This window comes from Homalodisca vitripennis, chromosome 4, assembly GCF_021130785.1.
Source record: "Homalodisca vitripennis isolate AUS2020 chromosome 4, UT_GWSS_2.1, whole genome shotgun sequence".
In the NCBI taxonomy this organism is placed as follows: domain Eukaryota; kingdom Metazoa; phylum Arthropoda; class Insecta; order Hemiptera; family Cicadellidae; genus Homalodisca; species Homalodisca vitripennis.
Window position 1 is genome coordinate 201,241,794 of NC_060210.1, and position 19,425 is coordinate 201,261,218.

Below are 19,425 nucleotides of genomic sequence, written 5' to 3' on the forward strand. Positions count from 1 at the left end.
TTAGTCTCCTAAATCAGCGTTGTGTTGTAACACATTGTAACACTCATACAACTCCGTGCTTCATGAAACTTGATAAATAAGTTTTCATTAATAAACAGTGTGTGAATAGGCTTTGTGCATAGTATTTTTAGTATTCATTATTGTAAACAAAATTATTTACAAATACGGATAATAACTAGTGTTGTTTCCGTAACAAAGTATAACACATAGCTGAAAATTATTACAGATCATAAACTTATCAAAATATACCTTCAGCTATAATAGTTTTCTGATCATTGCCTTATATACCACAGAGATTGTCCAGCTATTCTATTTTCACTGAATTCCATTCCATTATATTGTTATCCCTTTCTTTATTACTTTTAGGTGTATGGGAATCTTGCTATTTCACAAATTACTAATTTATAACATTAACCAGGTGACAGCCCATATGACTGGCAACGTCGGCTGTTGGGTCTCCTTTCGCTGATTGCTATGTCGGTGGCATTCCCCGCAGTTTTTCTGCTCTCTGGGGAACTGATCCCCACAGTCCTCAGGGGATCTGCCATGGGTGTGGCCAACCTGATGGCCAGGTTAGGAAACACGACCGCTCCATTGGTCGGACCAACTGTGAGTATTTCTAAGCCACGTTACACCATTACTCTGATTTTGTAAATAATTAACACCAAAATGGCATTACATTCACTTAAATTGTCTGTATTATTCAATTTACCATCACAACTCACTGATTGTAGTTGAGATATATATATATATATAGAGAGAGAGAGAGCAATATAAATTTATAACCACAGCATACTTAAATTAAACTTAACTTGTGGTGTGCCTCAGGGATCTATCTCAGGTCTTTTCATAATTTATTTCAACTTTCTTAATCATGATTTTCAAATTTTAACCAAAATCAATGTTTTTCTAAAAAAGGTTTATGTTTTTTCATAGTATTAGATACATATTGTTTTTTAACATATATTTAGATTTTTTTGTTTTGATTTAGTGTTCCACTTTGTGTTGTTATTGTCCCTCATTATGCAAATATAGCAATAAAAAATTTGGTCAAAAACAGAATAGAAAGAGTTTGGCAAAATTATCAAGTGACATACAGAGATAAATGGCTACATAACTTTAGTAGAGATGCTTTGTTGAAATAAAATAAGAGTATTTTAATTATCAGAAAAAAAACATTAATAATGTAAAAAATACCAAACACTTTCTTCTTTTAATACTAGAGCTTAGACTTTATATATATTACCTTTCCAGGCAGGAAAAATTTCCAAAAGGTTAAATAACACTTAATTTTAAAAAATACAAAATTTATATCCAAATTCTTGTTTAAAAATTATTTTTAAATACTAGAAAATCTCATGTAACTTACAGCATATTTAAAAATTGTTATTGCTGATATTCAAGAACAAATATAAACTGGCTTGATGAAATACTGCCACTATGTTTCAAACACGTTATTTTTACACATAGTTTCAATATTTTAGAAAACTGTGACCCACAGAAATGGGATCGTAGTTTGAGAGGGATCGTTTGTCCTTCTTCTAGTAAAGAAACTACTTTTAATTCTGTTAGGCATTCAGGAAAGTGTAAAAATTAAGAGGAAAATTTATGGCCAATGATACAAAGCTCAAGAATGAAATAGAAAATGATGATGATCAAAGGCAATAGACAGGGTGTGAGTAAAACATACATAGATCGTGCTCAGTAAAATAATATGTTTTAACTCTAATTAGTTGTGTTTCAAACATTTTTTATAAAAAGAATCATTACTTATTTTGACGTGTGACAAATGCGTGACAACGTGTGAATTAATATACAGGATCTTATTAAACTGGGAAGCAAGGAAGTCAAGCAAGAAACTTCAGTTAAATTTCTGGGTTTATATATCGACAATATGCTCACATGGAGCGGCCACTTGGAACACGTCTGCAAAAGGCTTCGAACCATTGGATTTGCTCTCAACCTTCTCACCAAAGTCTGTAGCCAAGATGTTCTACGGACAGTACATTTTTCTATGTTGAATCGATTTTGAGGTACGGATTTATGTTCTGGGGTCAATCTAATGTGGTAAATTTCAATATAGTGTTTGTCCTCCAGAAGTGGTGTCTGCGAATCATCTCAGGACATAGGAGATTCAAGACTTATAACCTCTTTTCGGTGAATTGATAACCCTTTCTCTGGCATGTCTGGTGGGGTACGAGCTATGCTTTCTTGTTAAGGGTAATCTAAAGCTTTTTGTAAGCAGTGGATACCATCAGTATCCGACCAGATCAAGAGAGCTCATATCTGTGGCTACACATAGTACCAGCGCATTGGAGAGGGTTTCATACCACTTGGGTGCAAAAACATACAATGAATTACCATTGGATATTAAAAATGAGCACAATTTACATTTATTTAAACAAAAACTGAAGACACAATTTATTGATAAATGCTATTTAATGTGTAAAAGATTTGTTAGGTTAGATTTAGTTCTTAGTATTTGACACGGAATGTAGATATGTATTTTGCGTTTACGAATAAAGATCTTGAATCATGAATGTTGAATGCACAGGCGTCTATCAACAAGTGGCTGCCGCTGTGTGTGGTGTCTGGTGCACCTCTTATCTCCGCACTGGTCATGTTCAGTATCCCGGACACAGGCGACGGACCTCTGCCTAACACTATAGAAGATGTGGAGCGAACAAATCCCAGGTCTGTAACAGTTTACTGTCATCAACTATTAATACGAGTAATTATAGTCATTGATTCACATTTAATAAGTACTCAAGAATTGAAATTTAATATCCCAGAGATATCAACATTGCTATTAACGGTGAAACCAATTTCCGAACAATTGATAAATTTTTAGTAAAAAATGCCCTTCAGTGGTTCAATTCTATTTTTATAAGATTAGACTGGTGTATGAGCTGGAAATTATTTTTAAAGTTGCACCTATAGAAAGTCAGACAAAGCAAACTGGAGAGAACTGAGGGAGTACCGAGGATCAAAACTAGGTGGGGGGGGGGGGGGGGGGGTGCAGTCCATGGTGGTTCAGGTTATAACATTTTAGCACAGAAAAGGCGAATGAAACCAAAATTGTAAGAAAATTATGTATAATTATAACAGTGCTTTATCATTGTGTTATTACAATTATTTGCCTGACAATTTTTTTATTCTAGCCACATATCTTATACTAGTATAATTGTCCTTGGTTTTGTAGAAAACTTATTTAATCCAGTCCTGATTTTTCCGATGAATGCTCGTCAAACACAACCCAGTCAATCTGTCCCACTTTACTTCTCAGCCAGATCTGTATCCTTCAGAGGGTACTGAAAGATCATACAGCAGCCATATTGCTTAAGTGGAAAGCACTTAAAGTGAGGAGTGCAAACCTTGTTGCAGGGAAAAATATTAGCCTCAAAAGTGCAGTCACTTCAATATCCTATAATTTGTCTCCTGTGGAATCCTTCTTTTTCCATAGACTTTTTCCACAAATCTAATTATACATTACGCTATAAAACTCCATGAAAGATTGTGTTCTTTCCCAAATCTTTTGAAGTAATTTTTATCATGTAAAAAGGATTAAGAGGGGATAAAGCAAAAGCAGGTGTATTTTCATGGAACAATTCAATGATAAAGTTAAGGAGTCAAGATAAGCGATGATCAACGGTCCATCTCCAGTATTCACTCGCAGTCTCAGATGTATTACTTCTGAGTATTGCTTTGAACAATTCGTAGAACTGTTAACTCAATGCCGACTTTCTTCGCGATATCATGTGATTTTAAAAGTACTTCATCAGAAAATGCTCAATTTCCTATTGACCCTTCTTGATAACATCAAGAATTTCACCAATATGTTTCCTCACTATAATCAAATCTATACTTTTACTTGTAGAACGTTCACAACAGGTTCCAAAATTGCGGAGTACTTTTTTCAACCTATGATGAAAATTGGATTAGTAACTAACTTGTAGCATAGTCTACTATGACAGAGAGATATTATAGTGTCTTGACTATTTCAAGGATGCTGTCTGAAAAATTCTAATGGTCTTCTATTTCTCACAGCATCTGGTCTGACAGAGTTTTGATAGATTAGGAGTCAAAGTGTAGTGACTTATGAAAGAAGGGATATTGTATCCTTAACTGTTGCAATTAAGTTTCTTATTTTCAATAGTTTAATAGCATCATTGACCACTTGATTTAGTTTGTGGCTTGAGCAATGGAAAAATAAAGCTTTCTTGTACCTTTTCTTCAAAATGGCCTGAACCACCTTCTTTTCCAGCCACTGTAGAACATACGTCAAATTAAAATCCAACACAGTTCTCTGTTGAAAGATACTGACCAACTAAAACACTCTGTATTGTAATAGCGATTATAGGGGCATCTTGAGATTTCAGCTCAACATGGCATACAAATTCCTATCTGATTTTTTCTTGATTCTCATCATAAAACCGCAATACGATAGAAAGCCGTTCTTTTGCAGCATTATCTGCTGTTTCATCGACCATTAAATGTAAGCTTTTGCTTTTTTACAATCTTTCAATAATTCTTTCTTTGAACAACTTCACCATATAATATAACCACCATATATATAATCTCATTTTGAATTTTTTGTGAATATGATCTGTGGTAGCTAGCACCTTACATGTCTGGTTTTTGTGGTTTCACAATACCTCGTGAAGTACGACCGTGACTGTCTACTGTAGTTAGTACAGTTCCCCATGTTTTGTGGTTTCACAAAACCTCGTGAAGTACGACCGTGACTGTCTACTGTAGTTAGTACAGTTCCCCATGTTTTGTGGTTTCACAAAACCTCGTGAAGTACGACCGTGACTGTCTACTGTAGTTAGTACAGTTCCCCATGTTTTGTGGTTATTTTCATAGATACTTTGGTTTTAGGTAAGTTTTTTGGTTGAGTACAAGTCTATATATTTCAGTAGAAATGAAAAAATGTCTTGTAACTTTGGTGGAAGTGGAGACGCATCAGTGAAGGCAGATACAAGTAGTGTCAGTGACGGTGAAGGTCAAAATGAGGATCCTGGCATGTGTAGCCACTCCTTCTCCATGTCCAAGAGGACCAAGCATAGCCAAAGTGTGCAAGTATGCCGACAGTTATTTATCACTAGGTTTTACAAAAACAATCATAAATGACCAAGAAAGGCCCAGTGTGTAATCTGTCTAGCCGTCCTGGCCTCTGACAGCATGAAGCCTATCAAACTAAACAGACATATTGACATTAATCATGGAAATATTACAAGCAAAGCATTTAGATCTAAAAAAAAAATGCTTTTTCTAACATTACAAGTGTACTTTCAAAGTCTTTGTTGACATCTTACCAGATCTCTCACAGAATCGCTTAGAAGGAAAAACTGCACACTATTTGAGAAGACCTAATATTACCAGCAGCAATTGATACAGTTTCAACTAAGATTAGAGAATAGTTGATGGACATACCAGTGTCAAATGATACGGTATCAAGACGTGTAGCTGATATTTCAGAAGATCTTCACACACAATTAATGGAAAAGATGAAAAATTCCCATTTTGCCATTCAAGTTGATGAAACTACCGATCTTTATAGAGTTGCTTGTTAATTTATGTTATGTAAGATTCGTCGATGGTGAGGTGATGCGGGAAGTTACCTTTTTGTGAGATGTTTTCAGCCGATACCACTGGTGAAATCAATTTTCGAACGATTGATAAATTTTTGAAGGATAATGACATTTCTTGGATCAAATGTGCAGGAGTTTGCATGGATGGAGCTAGGGCTATGTCAAAAAAGTACACTGGACTTCGAGGGTTGATTCAAAAGGTAGCTCCAGAAGCTAGATGGACACAGTGCATAATTCATACAGAGGCTTTTGCAGCAAAAGTTATAACCCCAGAACTTGATTTAATTTTACATGTGGTCGTTAAAACAGTCAATTTCAGTTTAAGGAATCTTGTCTCACATCCTTCTGGATTGGTGTACAAAAAGAACCCCAAATTTTGAGTGAGAAGGCATTGAAAATACTCACTCCATTTGTCACCACTTGTTCTTGTGAAACTGGGTTTTCTGCTCTAGCTGCCATGAAGAGTAAATATCGCTCAAGACTGGATTTGACCAAGGAACTCAGAGTAGCTTTATCACAACTGACATAGCGTTTCGACAAACTATGCGCAAAGAGAAACAAGCACATCCTTCACACTGAAGCCTATTTTTATTTTTATTACTTTGAGTTACAAAAATAACAATTATGTTCTGTAGTAGCTGAAATAAATAAATAATAGGCTGTAATTTGTTGTATACAATTTGTTGTTTGATTACGATTAAACCTATTGCCCTATTACACTCTAATGTAGCATGCACAGAATGTGCAAATCTTAACTATCAATCAATCAATCAATCAAAATTCTTTAATTTACATATTCTTTGAGAATAGTATTTAAGTCAAATTACAATAATAACAGTAACAAGAAAATAACTTTTAAATACATTAAAAGTCAAAAATCTGTTGATAAAATTCTTCCATCGAATAAAATGGACGTTCGATAAGCCATTTGTGTAATGCAGGTGGTAGCTCTCTTTCATTCTTGCTTCTCAGATCTGGAGGTAGGAGGTTGTGAAGTTTGGTTCCCATGTATGACGGTTTCTTCTCAAACTGAGTCGTTCGGTGTGCTAGAAGATTGTACTGGGTGATGTTTCTTAGGTTATATTGGTGAACTTCGCCTCTTCTAGTAGGGGTTTTTGCTATTGCATGTATCACAGCTTCCTCGATGTAGAGAGAGACAACAGTAAGAAGTCCAAGTGATTTAAAAGCTTCTCTGCAGCTGTCGAGTCTTTGCAGTCCCGCCATAATTCTGATTGCTTTTTTCTGTTTCTTGAGAACCTTTTGCATGTTAGTGGTTGAAGTTCCACCCCAGGTTAACAGTCCGTATCTTATGTGTGACTCGAAAAGCGCAAAGTATGCCACCCTAATTGTTCTCTCATCTGTTGTATCCTTTATCCGTTTCATCGCATAGAGGCTGGAGCTAAGCTTTGTGCATAAATTATCCACTTGAGGCGTCCAAGAGAGGTTCTTGCCCAAGAATTTAGCTTCATCTTGTTTGTTTACATCTGGTAGGTTTGGGACTTTGTCAGCTTTTCTTCCAAAAGCTATTTGAGTGGTTTTAGCTGTGTTAACTGCAAGGTCGTTATTGTGGCAGTATTGGTAAGCCATGTTCAAGGTTACATAGGAAGCTACTTCTAGACTTTCTGTTTCTGGTTCTTTAAATACCAGGGTGGTATCGTCAGCATACATTATAGTATTACAAGTATTTCCGAGTTGTTGGGGGAGATCAGTTGTGAAGAGAATGAAGAGTACCGGGCCCATTACTGATCTTTGAGGAACACCTCGGTTTACAGCTTGCTGTTTTGACGGTCCCATTTTATGTATGTCTTAGTTCTACCAATTGAGTGCGGCCTTTCAGGTAGCTTATAAACCATTCTTTAACTATGCCTGATAGTCCCAATGTTTCTAGTTTTTTAATTATTAGCTGGTGATCCAGGCAGTCGAATGCCTTACTAAAGTCAAGACAGATTGCAGTCGTCAGGTTTCCTTCCTCCAAGCCATCAACCAAAGACTCTACCATTTGGACTATTGCTGTTGTAGTAGATTTTCCTTTGGTGAAACCATGTTGGGAATCGCTGAGTAGGTTATGTTCTGTGCAGTGGTTCAAAAGTCTGTTTAAAACAACTTTCTCGTAAATTTTGGAGAAGGTCGATACAAGAGATATTGGTCGGTAGTTGCTTGCTTCGTTAGTATTTCCAGATTTGAATTTTGGGAAGACCTTTGTAGTTTTAAGCTGGGAGGGAAAATAACCAGTATTTAAGGATTTATTAATTACATCAACTAAAGGGAGTACTAGTTCATTACAGCAGAGTTTAAGGACTTTAGATGAGATTTCATCCATTCCGGATGAGTTTTTTGTTTTTAGCTGGTTTATGATTTTCTTGATTTCTTTTTCACTTGTATCTTGAAAACTACAAAACTGTGGAGGTTGAGGTATATTCATTAATACGTTTTTAGTTTTAAGATTTTTCTGTGGTAGTAGTGTTTTTTCTGCAATACTTGTGAAAAATGTATTTAAGTGTTCAGCAACATCTGTCACTTTGTTTATTTGCTTTCCATTTACTTCCAAATGAATTCGTTTCATGTTAGTTTCTTTTTTGGACCATGATGAATTAATTATCTCCCACATTGCTTTTGATTTATTTTCAGAATTCTGTATGTGGTCTGAACTTGCTTGCTTCCGCAGTAGTTTTAGATGGAGGTCATATGTCTTTTTATGTTCAGACATTAATTGTTTGTCATTTACGTCTCCTGTAATTTCAAATTTTCTGAGTGCTTTTAAATATTCATTTTTAAGTTTATTGGCTTCAGGATCAGATAGAAATTTAAGTTTTTGTTTATGAGATATTTTTATTTTCTTCTGAGGGCACGCTGAATTTAGTGCAATGTTCACGATGTTAAGGAATATTTTAAAAGCTTCTTCTGCATCTTTGGTGGAAAGAACAGTTTGCCACTTCTCTTTGCTAAGCAGGTATTTAAGATTTTGCAGGTTATTATTCTTGAAGCAACGTCCGATTCGGAATTGAGTGCTTGTATTCGGATTGCAGTTGACAGCACAGCTTTGGGCGGTGTGGTCTGACAGCCCAGCGTCAATTACCTTAGTGGTAAGCTGATTAGTATTCATGTTAGTGCAAATCCAGTCAATAGAAGTTTCTGAGAGGGAAGTGATTCTTGTTGGAGGAAGCGGGAGTCTGACTATGTTGTGCATAGCAAGGGTCTCATTTAGCATAAGATTTTTTCTATTTGGTTTTAGTAAGTCCACATTTATGTCCCCCATAATTATAAGTGGGGAGTTTTCAATTTTTGTCTTCTCAATGAGTTCTGAGAGGGCATTGAGTGCTTCTTCCAGATTGCCGTCAGGTGATCTGTAAGTACCTAATATATACAAATTGTATTTTTTTAGTTTAATATTTACGAGAACTGCTTCAAATATGAGCTCTTTGCAGTACTGGGAGATGTCTATGGTTTCTGTGTAGTTCTCAAGAATATTATTTACATAAACACATACACCACCTTTCCGGAGTTCTATTCTACTAAAGTGAGCTTTAAGGGAGAAACTCGGAAACATGACGGTGTTAATTATTTGATTGGATTTTAGACCATGTTCTGACAAAACTATTACATCTGGTTTAGTTTCCTCTACCAGATGTTGCAGTCTATTTATTTTATTTGAGACTTCCTGTGTGTTTTGGTGTAGAAGTATCAGTTGGGATTTGTTACATTTTTTGGACTGTAGTTTAAGTGTTTGATTTAGTTCTTGATTAGGGTTTATTGTGTCGTTAGAAGATTAAGATTTTAAGTAGTTTCTTCTAATTTTGTGATTTTGAATCTCCTCTAAAAAAACAGTTATTATTTTGGATTATGATGTCTTCCTTTGGGGAATAAATTGGTCCTGGGGTTTTCTCCATTGTCTGAGGGTCTTGGTTTAGATTAATGAAATGTTCTATGTATTGATCATAAAAATCTTCAATAGTTTGGTCCTCGGGACGATTTACTGCATTCATAGGAGGTTTTCTTTTTACAAAGTTGTTTGTTTTGGTTTCTTTAAAGATGTTTCTTTTGCAGTCTTGGTAGCTGGATGTTTTGTTTTGCGGGATTGAGGCTTTCTTTGTTTCTTGGTGTTTACCGCTTAAAATAACACCTAGACCACTTTGAGGAATTTTTTCAGTACGATTTTGGCATTCGTCTCTGTATTTGGAAGCTTTAAGGGAAATGCTGAAAAAATTTTTTGCATTCCTTACTTTTCCAAAGCTGTTTATTGTTTGGTTTGGTTTTGAGCATTTAGCTATTTTGAATGTATTGTCAAGACTGCCCGAATAATGTGTTCCTGATTGTGTTTCCATGTTCTCAATCAGATATTCCATTTTATCTTGCCTTAACTTTAGTTGTGTCAGTTCAGTCAACAGATAAGAGTTGGGGGACAATATTGGCAGCGGGTTGGTATCGGGGATATTTGTCTCAGGCTGAGGGTCTGTTTGTATCCCACAGTCTGATAGCTCCTTGATATTTTCTTCGTTATGTTTTTCCCGTAATCCTTCTAGTGATGCTATGATATTAGATTGTTCATTTATTTTGAGTTGATATTCTTTAATCATGTCTGATTGATTTTTTTCATAGTTTTCAAATGTTAAAGTTAGCTCATCTCTAAGCATTTTTTCTTTAACCAATTGTTTTTCTATTTGCCCAATCGTCTCATTTAGAGTTTCAATCCTATTAATTAAGGATACATTTTTATTTTCCAACTCTTCAATTGTTACCTGATATTTAACTTCGTCAGTGTTATTTTGTTTATTAATCATCTGTGCCAAATTAGAGTTTGTTAGTTTTAAACTGTATAGTTCCTGCTTGAGATTATTATTTTCAATTAGCAACGCATTTCCAGCCTCTGCAGCCAATATGGTAATTGTCTCAAGGTCAGTGTTGTTAGTATTTAAGATCTTTGCTTGTATATTTTCTAGTGTGTTATTAAGGTCCGATGTACTGATGTGATTGCTGTTGTTGAGTTCCAAGCTAAAAACAGATTGGTCTGAAAATTCAGTTTGTTTTTCCGAGGGCTCTATAGCCCTTTTAGCAACTATTGTAGCTTCAAGAGCTGCTTCAGCATCACTTAGGGCCTTGTTAAATGTTTTATTTATGCCATCTTTTGTTAATGGGATTCCGTATTTATGGACATTTTCCTTATAAGGGAAGACTTTAGAATCTTTTACTTCAGCCACTGTATTGTCTCCAAAAAAAGAAACGTTGTATTTAGTAGTGTTACTTTTCATTGGTTCAAGTACTTCCATTATTTTTCCTGGCCAGTGTCGATAACCTCTTATTTTAGCGAAAACAAAATCTCCTTCAGTAAATTGAGGCATCTTGGTTATATGTCTAAGTTGAGTAGCAATTGTCTGATGTTAAAATATGTCAATAAGAGTTGTTTAACGAAGTTAGTGTGGAAGCAGCGCTTTGTATACTCATCAGCTGTTATGTAGGTCAGGTGTGGAAAATGTGAGATGTCAGCAGTCAACACTACTTCCAGTTGCCACCATATGTGGTGTCAATTTATTCAGTGAAAATTAACTTTTATTCAGTTTTTAACTTGAAAAGAGCTCAAAAATAAAGTATTATTGAGCTGAGTTATGTAGTGTTTGATTCCTTCAATGTTAGTCCTGAACAGTGTTTATTTTAATAATAGTAGTTGTTATTAATTGTCCTGAGTAATGCTTGGAAAATTACAAAACTAAGATTTGTTTAAATGGGGAATTTCCAAATTGTTCATTTATAAGGACATTCCAGTCAAAATTAATTCATTGGTGATACCAACAAAATATGTAGAATAGTTGGCTGCAGGAGATTAGCTTATCTTATCAGTCAGTGCAAGGGTCAAGTGGCTGCAGGTGTCTAGAGTTCCTATCAATCATGCAATCTACTCCCAAATCGGTCCTGAAATTCTTAAAGTTTTTGAGTAAAAATGTTATTTTTGTCCTTATAAGCAGTTATTAATCCAAATTGTTTGTATAATAACAACTATACATACTCACTGAACACTTTGATACAAAAAAACCACTATTAAAATCAAAATTTTACCACTATAATATTTAAAATTGTGAAGAGCACATTTACACAGTTGCTACAGTACTGACCATGATGTACTCACAGGTCAACTAAATAAAATTGACTGTAAATTGTCGAAAGCGACTCACTTAAAATATATAATACGCTTACATGTAGGAGGCCTGGCTTAAAGCTGGATTATACAGGGTGGCTTGAAGTAAAAAGTTTGAGAACCACTGTGATACAAGCGAAGAAACTGCAATGTATTTCCCAAAAGCACTGTCATTGAAGTTCACTATTCCACAATTTATGTCTCTACTTTTGCAGAGTTTTATTGTTCACAAAAACTATATTTTAGATCTTTCCAGCTAACCTAGGCACTGGCAATATAATGTGTCACTGGAAACACTTGACTAGGGACTACATGAAATCTGAGAGATATCATATGAGCATATTTAAGCTAATGGACCTCCCAGACTCTTAAAGGCGTGGCCTTTGATGTTTTCACATATGTGTTGATGTGTCTCTGGAAACCCCAGAGTTTGGAAGCATCTAATCTTTGGAACAACTTTTTCTATGATCTGGTGAAACCGTCTATGATCTTGAAAACATTTTGCTCTGAATTCTTTTAAATTCTTAAAAGACCATATTGTGATGATATTCTTAAAAGACTCTTTAGATGATTTCAGCTTCAGGAAATCTCTAACCTTCGGAATTACCAGTACCTGAGACCGCCAGCTCTTCATGAATCTACTGGTATCTAATACTAAAGATCTAAAACTCTTTTAGAAGTCAGCTCTGTATTAAAAGAGAGAGGTTCCAGAAAATGTGGTTCCACAAGGACTGAAGGGCTGGAGTTATTATAAAGGCCAACATGAATAAGATGGTGGGTTAAGCTGTGGCAACGCAGAGGCTGAAGAGTCATTTGGGCTCTCCAAAGTCTAGGAGAATTTTGGAATTGATAACAACCAGAATAAGAGTAATAAAAATATGTGGGCCAAGTAGATATTAAAGGTTAATTAAAGAGTAAGGTGCGTTTCAGAGACCATATAGGGCACTGGACCCATGGGCAGAGGGGGCTACAAATTTGGGAAGTTTGATTCTGAATAAACTTGGAGGTTGGAGAAATTTAGAAGGTGGATTGGTCAAGTAGGAGACACAATTTATTGAATTAGAATAACAAGGCAGTGGAGAATATATAGGATTAACCAAATAGAAGTTGACAGATCTGAAAGTGTTTATTTATATTTCTATTTGATTTGAAATTATTACGATGCCAAATATATTATATAATTCTTTGTGAATTGTCCACAAAGCATTTCACGAAGAAAGTTTGACAATTATGAAATAAGCATTCTCTTGAAAACATTGAAATTGACAATGTTTCAAAGTCCAAACGTATTATTGCTTTAAATGAGGTAACTAATGGAGAGTGCTGTGTGATAATACTACATAGTACAGATAAACATGACATTCCTGAAGACAATAGTTCTGAACAATGTATGTACAGTTTATACATTGGCAACATAAACACTCACAACTGCAGAATGAGTTACAGACAACTCAAAATTAGGTGTTTCATGCCAATGTTAAGTAATTTGCATTCTGTGAGTGGGGTCAGATGTGGTCTGCCTTAAAGTAAAATGTTGCAATCAGTATAAGCATCTTCCATTTTGAAAGCAAAGCATCATTCAAAGTATTCATGATATTATCTTTATTTATTTGTATATGTCGTTAAAGTAGAATTCCTATATCTGATTGTAAAGTTTGGATTGAAGAGTGTTCCCCAAGAATGTATACAGCCTGAGTTCTGTAGAGAGGTTTAGGTTTACTCTCAGACAAGGTCAGCCTTGTATCTGTACTTTGGAACAGTTCATTTTGTCAGAGTTACAAGGTCCAGTGTTTTAACTGATCTATACATTTAGTATGCCAAATTTATTTATTATTGGAAGGTTTAGATCCCCTTACAAAACTTCAGTTTGGAGTTCTAGAGAAGATTTACTGTTCTACGTTGAACTCATGTTATAATTTTTAATATGCCAACGAAGAATAATTTAGTTTTAGTTATTAAAGTTATTACAAACCAAATGTGTATATTATTATAAATCTAAATCTGACCTGGAGGGCACTTCTCTTGTACAGAGATAAGAAATTTTTTATTGTTAACAATATTGACAGAATGGACAAATCTAGTGTTTTCAGCACAGTAACTGCAGGGAAAATGGTCAATAGGGTTGGCCAATACGGTTTATGTTTTTCTGAAAACTAAGTCTATCTTCTGACACCAAAGAGCAAGAATGAAGCTTCAAATAATGTTTTTTGTTACTAAGAACATTGTAAATTTGACTAAAACATTATTTAAAGTGTTCATTGTGGTAGACACCACAGTGTGTGTTATGTTGTGTTAGGCTATGTAAGATCACCAGTACCGGTATTGTTTTTTGTTCTCTAAGGACAAGAATCTTATAAATTGCACTTAGTCCTGTAAGAACCTAAGCTTCCGGAGTGACAGGATATTCAGAATGGCTAAGGTTAGGGGTAGGGGCCGCCTCCTATCGAGATCCATGAGGAAGAATTAGGACACTAATCTCAAAGTCATGTCCCCCCGGAAGAAGGGGAGGCCAGCTTTGAACCAGTCCCTCCCGTCAAAGCAGGCAGGGAGTGGCACATCCTTGTTGAGGCTAGCGAGAACCTCTGAGGTTAGACCCCGACCACTCGAACCCCACCAACTCCAACAGTCATCTCCCGCAGTAGACTAGACCTAACGAATTACCCTTGCACCCCAGAATCTCGACATTTGCGGTTAGTGATGTGCCGCTTCTGGACATCCACAAGGTTGCCCAGATTTAAGTGACACATCTGTTTTTGCTGTGGCCAGTGGTAGGTTCAGCTGGAAGGTATAAACCAGCCAGAAGTGATCCCTGCTGGGTAAGATCATCAGTATAGAGCAGCAGTGAAAAAAGTACTTGTATATATTAAATATAAATATAATATATTAATATAATATATATATATTATATATATTTTATATATTAATATATTTTATATATTAAATATAAAAAATAACAACAGATATATTTAATTTGATGAGTCAATTGCTGAGTAACTTTTCATGATATAATAATGTCTTTGCAGGTGGCAAGAAACAGTGATAATTTCTGTAGAAGAGGGGTCCAAGATCTACAATCCAAAAACAGTGATAGTCCACCAGGACAGCTGATCTTTACTTAACGTAGGAACTAGTTGTTAGTGTCCGTGCAGAACCACGGAGTCTCAGTATTAGAACACTTACTGTAGAATAGTGTACATTCTGTTATTACTGTTTATAGTACTTATTATAACTCTTTGTACTTTATCCGGCCGGTAGTTCTGACTTGGACATTTTAAATACTCATTTTGTAACCAACTTATTGTTCATGTCAAACGTGAATCTCGTGTGCTTTACCCGATTGTAATGTTCCCAATCATCTGTGATAGTAATGATTTTATGATAATTGTAATGGTGCTTGGTAAGATTTTAAACAAGTATGTACGTAACTTTGTGGCGGTATGTACGTAACTATGTGGCGGTATGTACGTAACTATGAAGTACTGTGAACGTAACTATGTGGCGGGTGTAGTAAATGTAAAATACACTATATTCAGTGGAAATTCAAATGTCTGTGATAGTCTGTCATTCCTAATGTATTAAAGTATGTTTTATAAAGTTTTGCATTCAACTTGCACGAGTATTAAGATACATTATTTAAGTACAATATACGAGTATAATATTAAATTAAATACTAGTATATTTTTGTACTGAATAAAATAACATTTTTACCTACCAACCATTTACATTTCTACATGTTTGCTACTTGCATGAGAAACTATGTAATGAGGTGTATTTTTAGACACTGTTTGAACAAAAAACAAATGGTAATTCATGAAAAATATTGTTTAATTAAATATTACTTTTTTAATTTTTGTAGTGAAAATATGATCTATAAGTTTTATTTTGCAAGCAATTACTTAAATCTTGTACTTTAAATTTATACTTAAACATGTATTTTTCTTCTGTGATTTAAGTTATTGTTATCTAAATTAGCATAATTTTTTCACAAATAATGGTTTTATTTCATAACAGAAGAAGAATTATTGTTGTGTAGTTGTAATGTTTGTTGTTGTGTTATTCTGTTGCAAAAAAGTTATAAATAATAAAACTATTTTAAATTCGAATATTGCTGTTTTATGTTGTAGTTAATCCTTTCAAATAACAACAGGTTATATTTAACAGCTGTTGTGAAATGGGACATACAGAAATAACTCTAACTTGAAAGAAAGAAAATGGAATGTTTGGTCAATTATAAATCAAAATTGTATTGAACAATAGATCTTTGTCCTTACCTTTTGTAGTTAGCCGGTCATTTTATAATAAACACAAGTAAAGTTCAATGTCTCAGCTAAGCCTGATATTTTGGTTAAAATAGACAGTTTAAACCCCATGACTTGAAAATTTTACTAAGTTGGAGTTTTTCCATTACTTTTGTTGGAAATTGTTAAAGACATTTTATGAACAAGAAAATGTAACAGAAAGTTTTGTGCAGTATTAGAAAAGTAAAAAATTTTGAATACAAAATATTCTTACTTGGAAAATGTTTAGTGTACTTCTGCCTGAAATAATATGTATTACTTAAAATACAAACTGATCAAGTGATATAAAGTTTTTGAATTCCCAAATTGGAAATAATTGATTTTGAAAAGAATAAAATTTACTGTTTATACTTTCTAATATAACGTTAAACTCAAACCGAACTCTGGGCCAGCTCCACGCTCGCCCTACAGTGAACAACATCCTGACCAGAGGGAACCTCTCAATGAACCGAAGTTACAATTTTCAATTTTGTTAGAAATAGTAGAGGTGGAGTTACAAACCAAACTTAACTCTTTAAGTTGGCTCATTTGAGAGTTATATTGTATCATTTAGTTATTATGTTAGCAATTAAGTTAGTTGTGGTTTTAGAGTTTTATTTTAATCAAAGATTCCAAAGAGTAAAAATAGGAAGGATTGGTACACATCTTATTCTGACTGGTGATTAAGTGAGATTGGATACCCTCAAGGCTCTACTTTGGGCCCAGTTATATTCCTTATATTTGTAGCTGACCTTCCTCCAACGCCAATACAATAAACTGTGACTTGTAGCAATATGCAGATAACGCTCAGTTGTAGTAATGGAGATGGAGAGTTGAACAACTGTTTCCTTACCGGTGGTTTGAAGGTCACCAACTGTTAATTAGTTAATTTAGTTGGTTAAGTACAGTAATTAACTAATCATAGGGAACAATGTTTTTAGTGAACTCTTTCACCAAGTTTCTCACACATTTTGCTAACTCAAAACCGAACTTTTCTTTTCACGCTGAATTCTTGAGAAAGAATTGAATTCATTTTGCTTTACGCTTAGGATTGTGGTCAATTGTGGAACCATGGACATTATAAGAACAGCATATGTTTCTAATTTTCAAAACATTATGAACTAAGGTTCACTTTAATGGTGCAGCACAAACTTATAACATTTTAATAATTTCATTTTTTTTCATTTTTCACTTTTATTTATTGTCATTTGTCAATTTTACATTGCTATAGACAACGTCAAGAAATAAAATGTATAATACATTACACTATACAAACCTATATTATACTAACATTATGTTAATTTAAAATACATAATAATATAATTAGTCTAAACATGATCATGAGACCAAGGTAAAGTCCACACTGCCCAAAGGGCTGCACCATCCAGAGACATTTAAGTGCTTATACAAAACACAGAAAGAATACTATAATAGATTTAGGTCGGCGCAAACAGAAAAAGCCATATTCAGAGAGAAACTGCCACACAACCACCTATTCTAAGGTAAATTAATATTTGTTGTAAAAAATTCCTCAAGTGAATAAAAGGCCTTACTTGTAAGCCAACGTGACAATTTACATGAATATGGTTGAAGTTCTAAACTTCTGAGCTCTTGTGGTAGTTTGTTAAAACACTTAATTTGCAAATGTCTATGACTAGCTATAGTCTTCTGTAGCCTGGAAGAAGGTATAATAATATCCTGTGCCCTTCGAGTATAATAGTCATGGACCTCATTAAAACAAACAAATTCATTTTGGTTTTTCTTTACATGTATTAAATTTTGAAATATAAAAATGGAAGGAACTGTCATTATATTAAAATCAATAAAACATTGCTTACAATCATCCTGATAAGCTAAATTGGCCAAAATTCTCACTGCCTTTCTTTGCCATGTGAAAACCTGGCTAGCACCCTTACTATTTCCCCACAGCATTGCAGCATATAGCAAGTGAGAGTGAAATTCACTAAAGTAGGAGATAAGCATCATATCTCCACCAACACAAGATTTTAATTTTCTAAGTAGAAAACAGGCCCTAGACAGTTTTGAAATTACTGTGTTGGTGTGAGCCTCCCAAGAAAGCTTCTGGTCAAAAACCACTCCAAGCAACTTAACTGGTTTAGAACAATTTTCTTTTACGTTCTTTTTCAATGTGAAGCAAATTGATTCTATTTTATTAGTATTGACTTCTAGATTATTACTATTAAACCAAGAATAAGCAACCTCCATTACCCCATCACTATGAGTTTTTACCTCATTAAGTAATTCACCAGTAACTATAAATTAAGTGTCATCGGCATAAAGAGTGGTCTTACATGGAACATTGAAAGGCAGATCGTTAATGTATATAACAAACAAAAGCGGACCCAGAACAGATCCCTGTGGAACCCCAGCAAGTACCTCTCGAAATGTGGACTCTGCACCAGCAACTGAGACTCTGTGCATTCTGCCACAAAGATAAGTTTCAAATAAGTGCAATGGTTCATCGATAATACCATAAAATTTCAGCTTACTGAAAAGAGTGTGATGGGAAATACTATCAAAGGCCTTGCTTAGGTCCACAAGAGTCATATTAGCATACTCACACTTCTCAAAACCACTTAAAATACTATTTACAACTTCATTCAAAGCTTCCGATGTGGATCGACCAGGGCGGAATCCAAACTGACTATTACTTAAAATATTATGTTTATCCAAAAATTTTAAAACTTGGTTTTTAACACATGTCTCCATTATTTTGGAAAACACTGAAACTATACAAATTGTTCGATAATTATCTATATTGGATTCTATTACCTTTTTTAAAAAGTGGTATACTCTTGGAATTTTTTAAGCAGTTTGGGAAAGTAGAACAGCGAAAAGAAAGATTAATTAAAAATGTTAAGGGCCTAACAATACAATTAGCAATGTGTTTAATCACTCTGTTACTAAAACCAAAAACATCCTCACTCCTGGAAGACTTTAAGGATCTCATAATATTAAGAACCTCAAACTCATTAACACACTTCAAGTGAAAAGTTTCTGAAGGCCTTTCAACTTTCCTCAGGTAGGACATATAACTTAAATTGCTATTATTTAATGTTCTTGCACTACGGACTACCTTTTCCCCAATACTTATATAATGGTTATTAAATTCTTCAGCTGTAATCGGTGGAATCGGATTTTCTCGTTTATAGTAGTTACCAGCCTCTGATTTAATTACATGCCATGCAGCCGAACATTTATTTTTTGAATTTTGTATTATGCTTTCATTGTACTTGACCTTTGCTTCTTTAATTTTATATCGATACAATTTTCTTTTAGCTATGTAGCAGTTTTTTAGAAACATGTTATTTTGATAGTTTGGTATTTTTAACAGATCTTGTAGCAGAATTAATTTATTCCTATCAACTTTCTTAAGCTATCATTAAACCAGAGAGAATTATGCTTG

The 19,425-nt window shown here is 34.3% G+C and overlaps 1 protein-coding gene across 2 annotated transcripts in view; it reads left to right on the top strand.

Annotated features, from left to right (window-relative positions):
* The window catches only part of LOC124360902 (organic cation transporter protein-like), a 90,850-nt gene extending 75,029 nt beyond the window's left edge, over nt 1–15,821 (top strand). For both annotated transcript variants that reach the window (XM_046814892.1, XM_046814893.1), the window contains exons 10-12: nt 419–609; nt 2,555–2,694; nt 14,745–15,821. In XM_046814892.1, the coding sequence (XP_046670848.1) occupies nt 419–609; nt 2,555–2,694; nt 14,745–14,829 (416 nt within the window). In that variant the 3' untranslated portion in view covers nt 14,830–15,821. The remainder of the gene's footprint in view (nt 1–418; nt 610–2,554; nt 2,695–14,744) is intronic.
* The last annotated feature ends 3,604 nt before the right edge of the window (nt 15,822–19,425 follow it).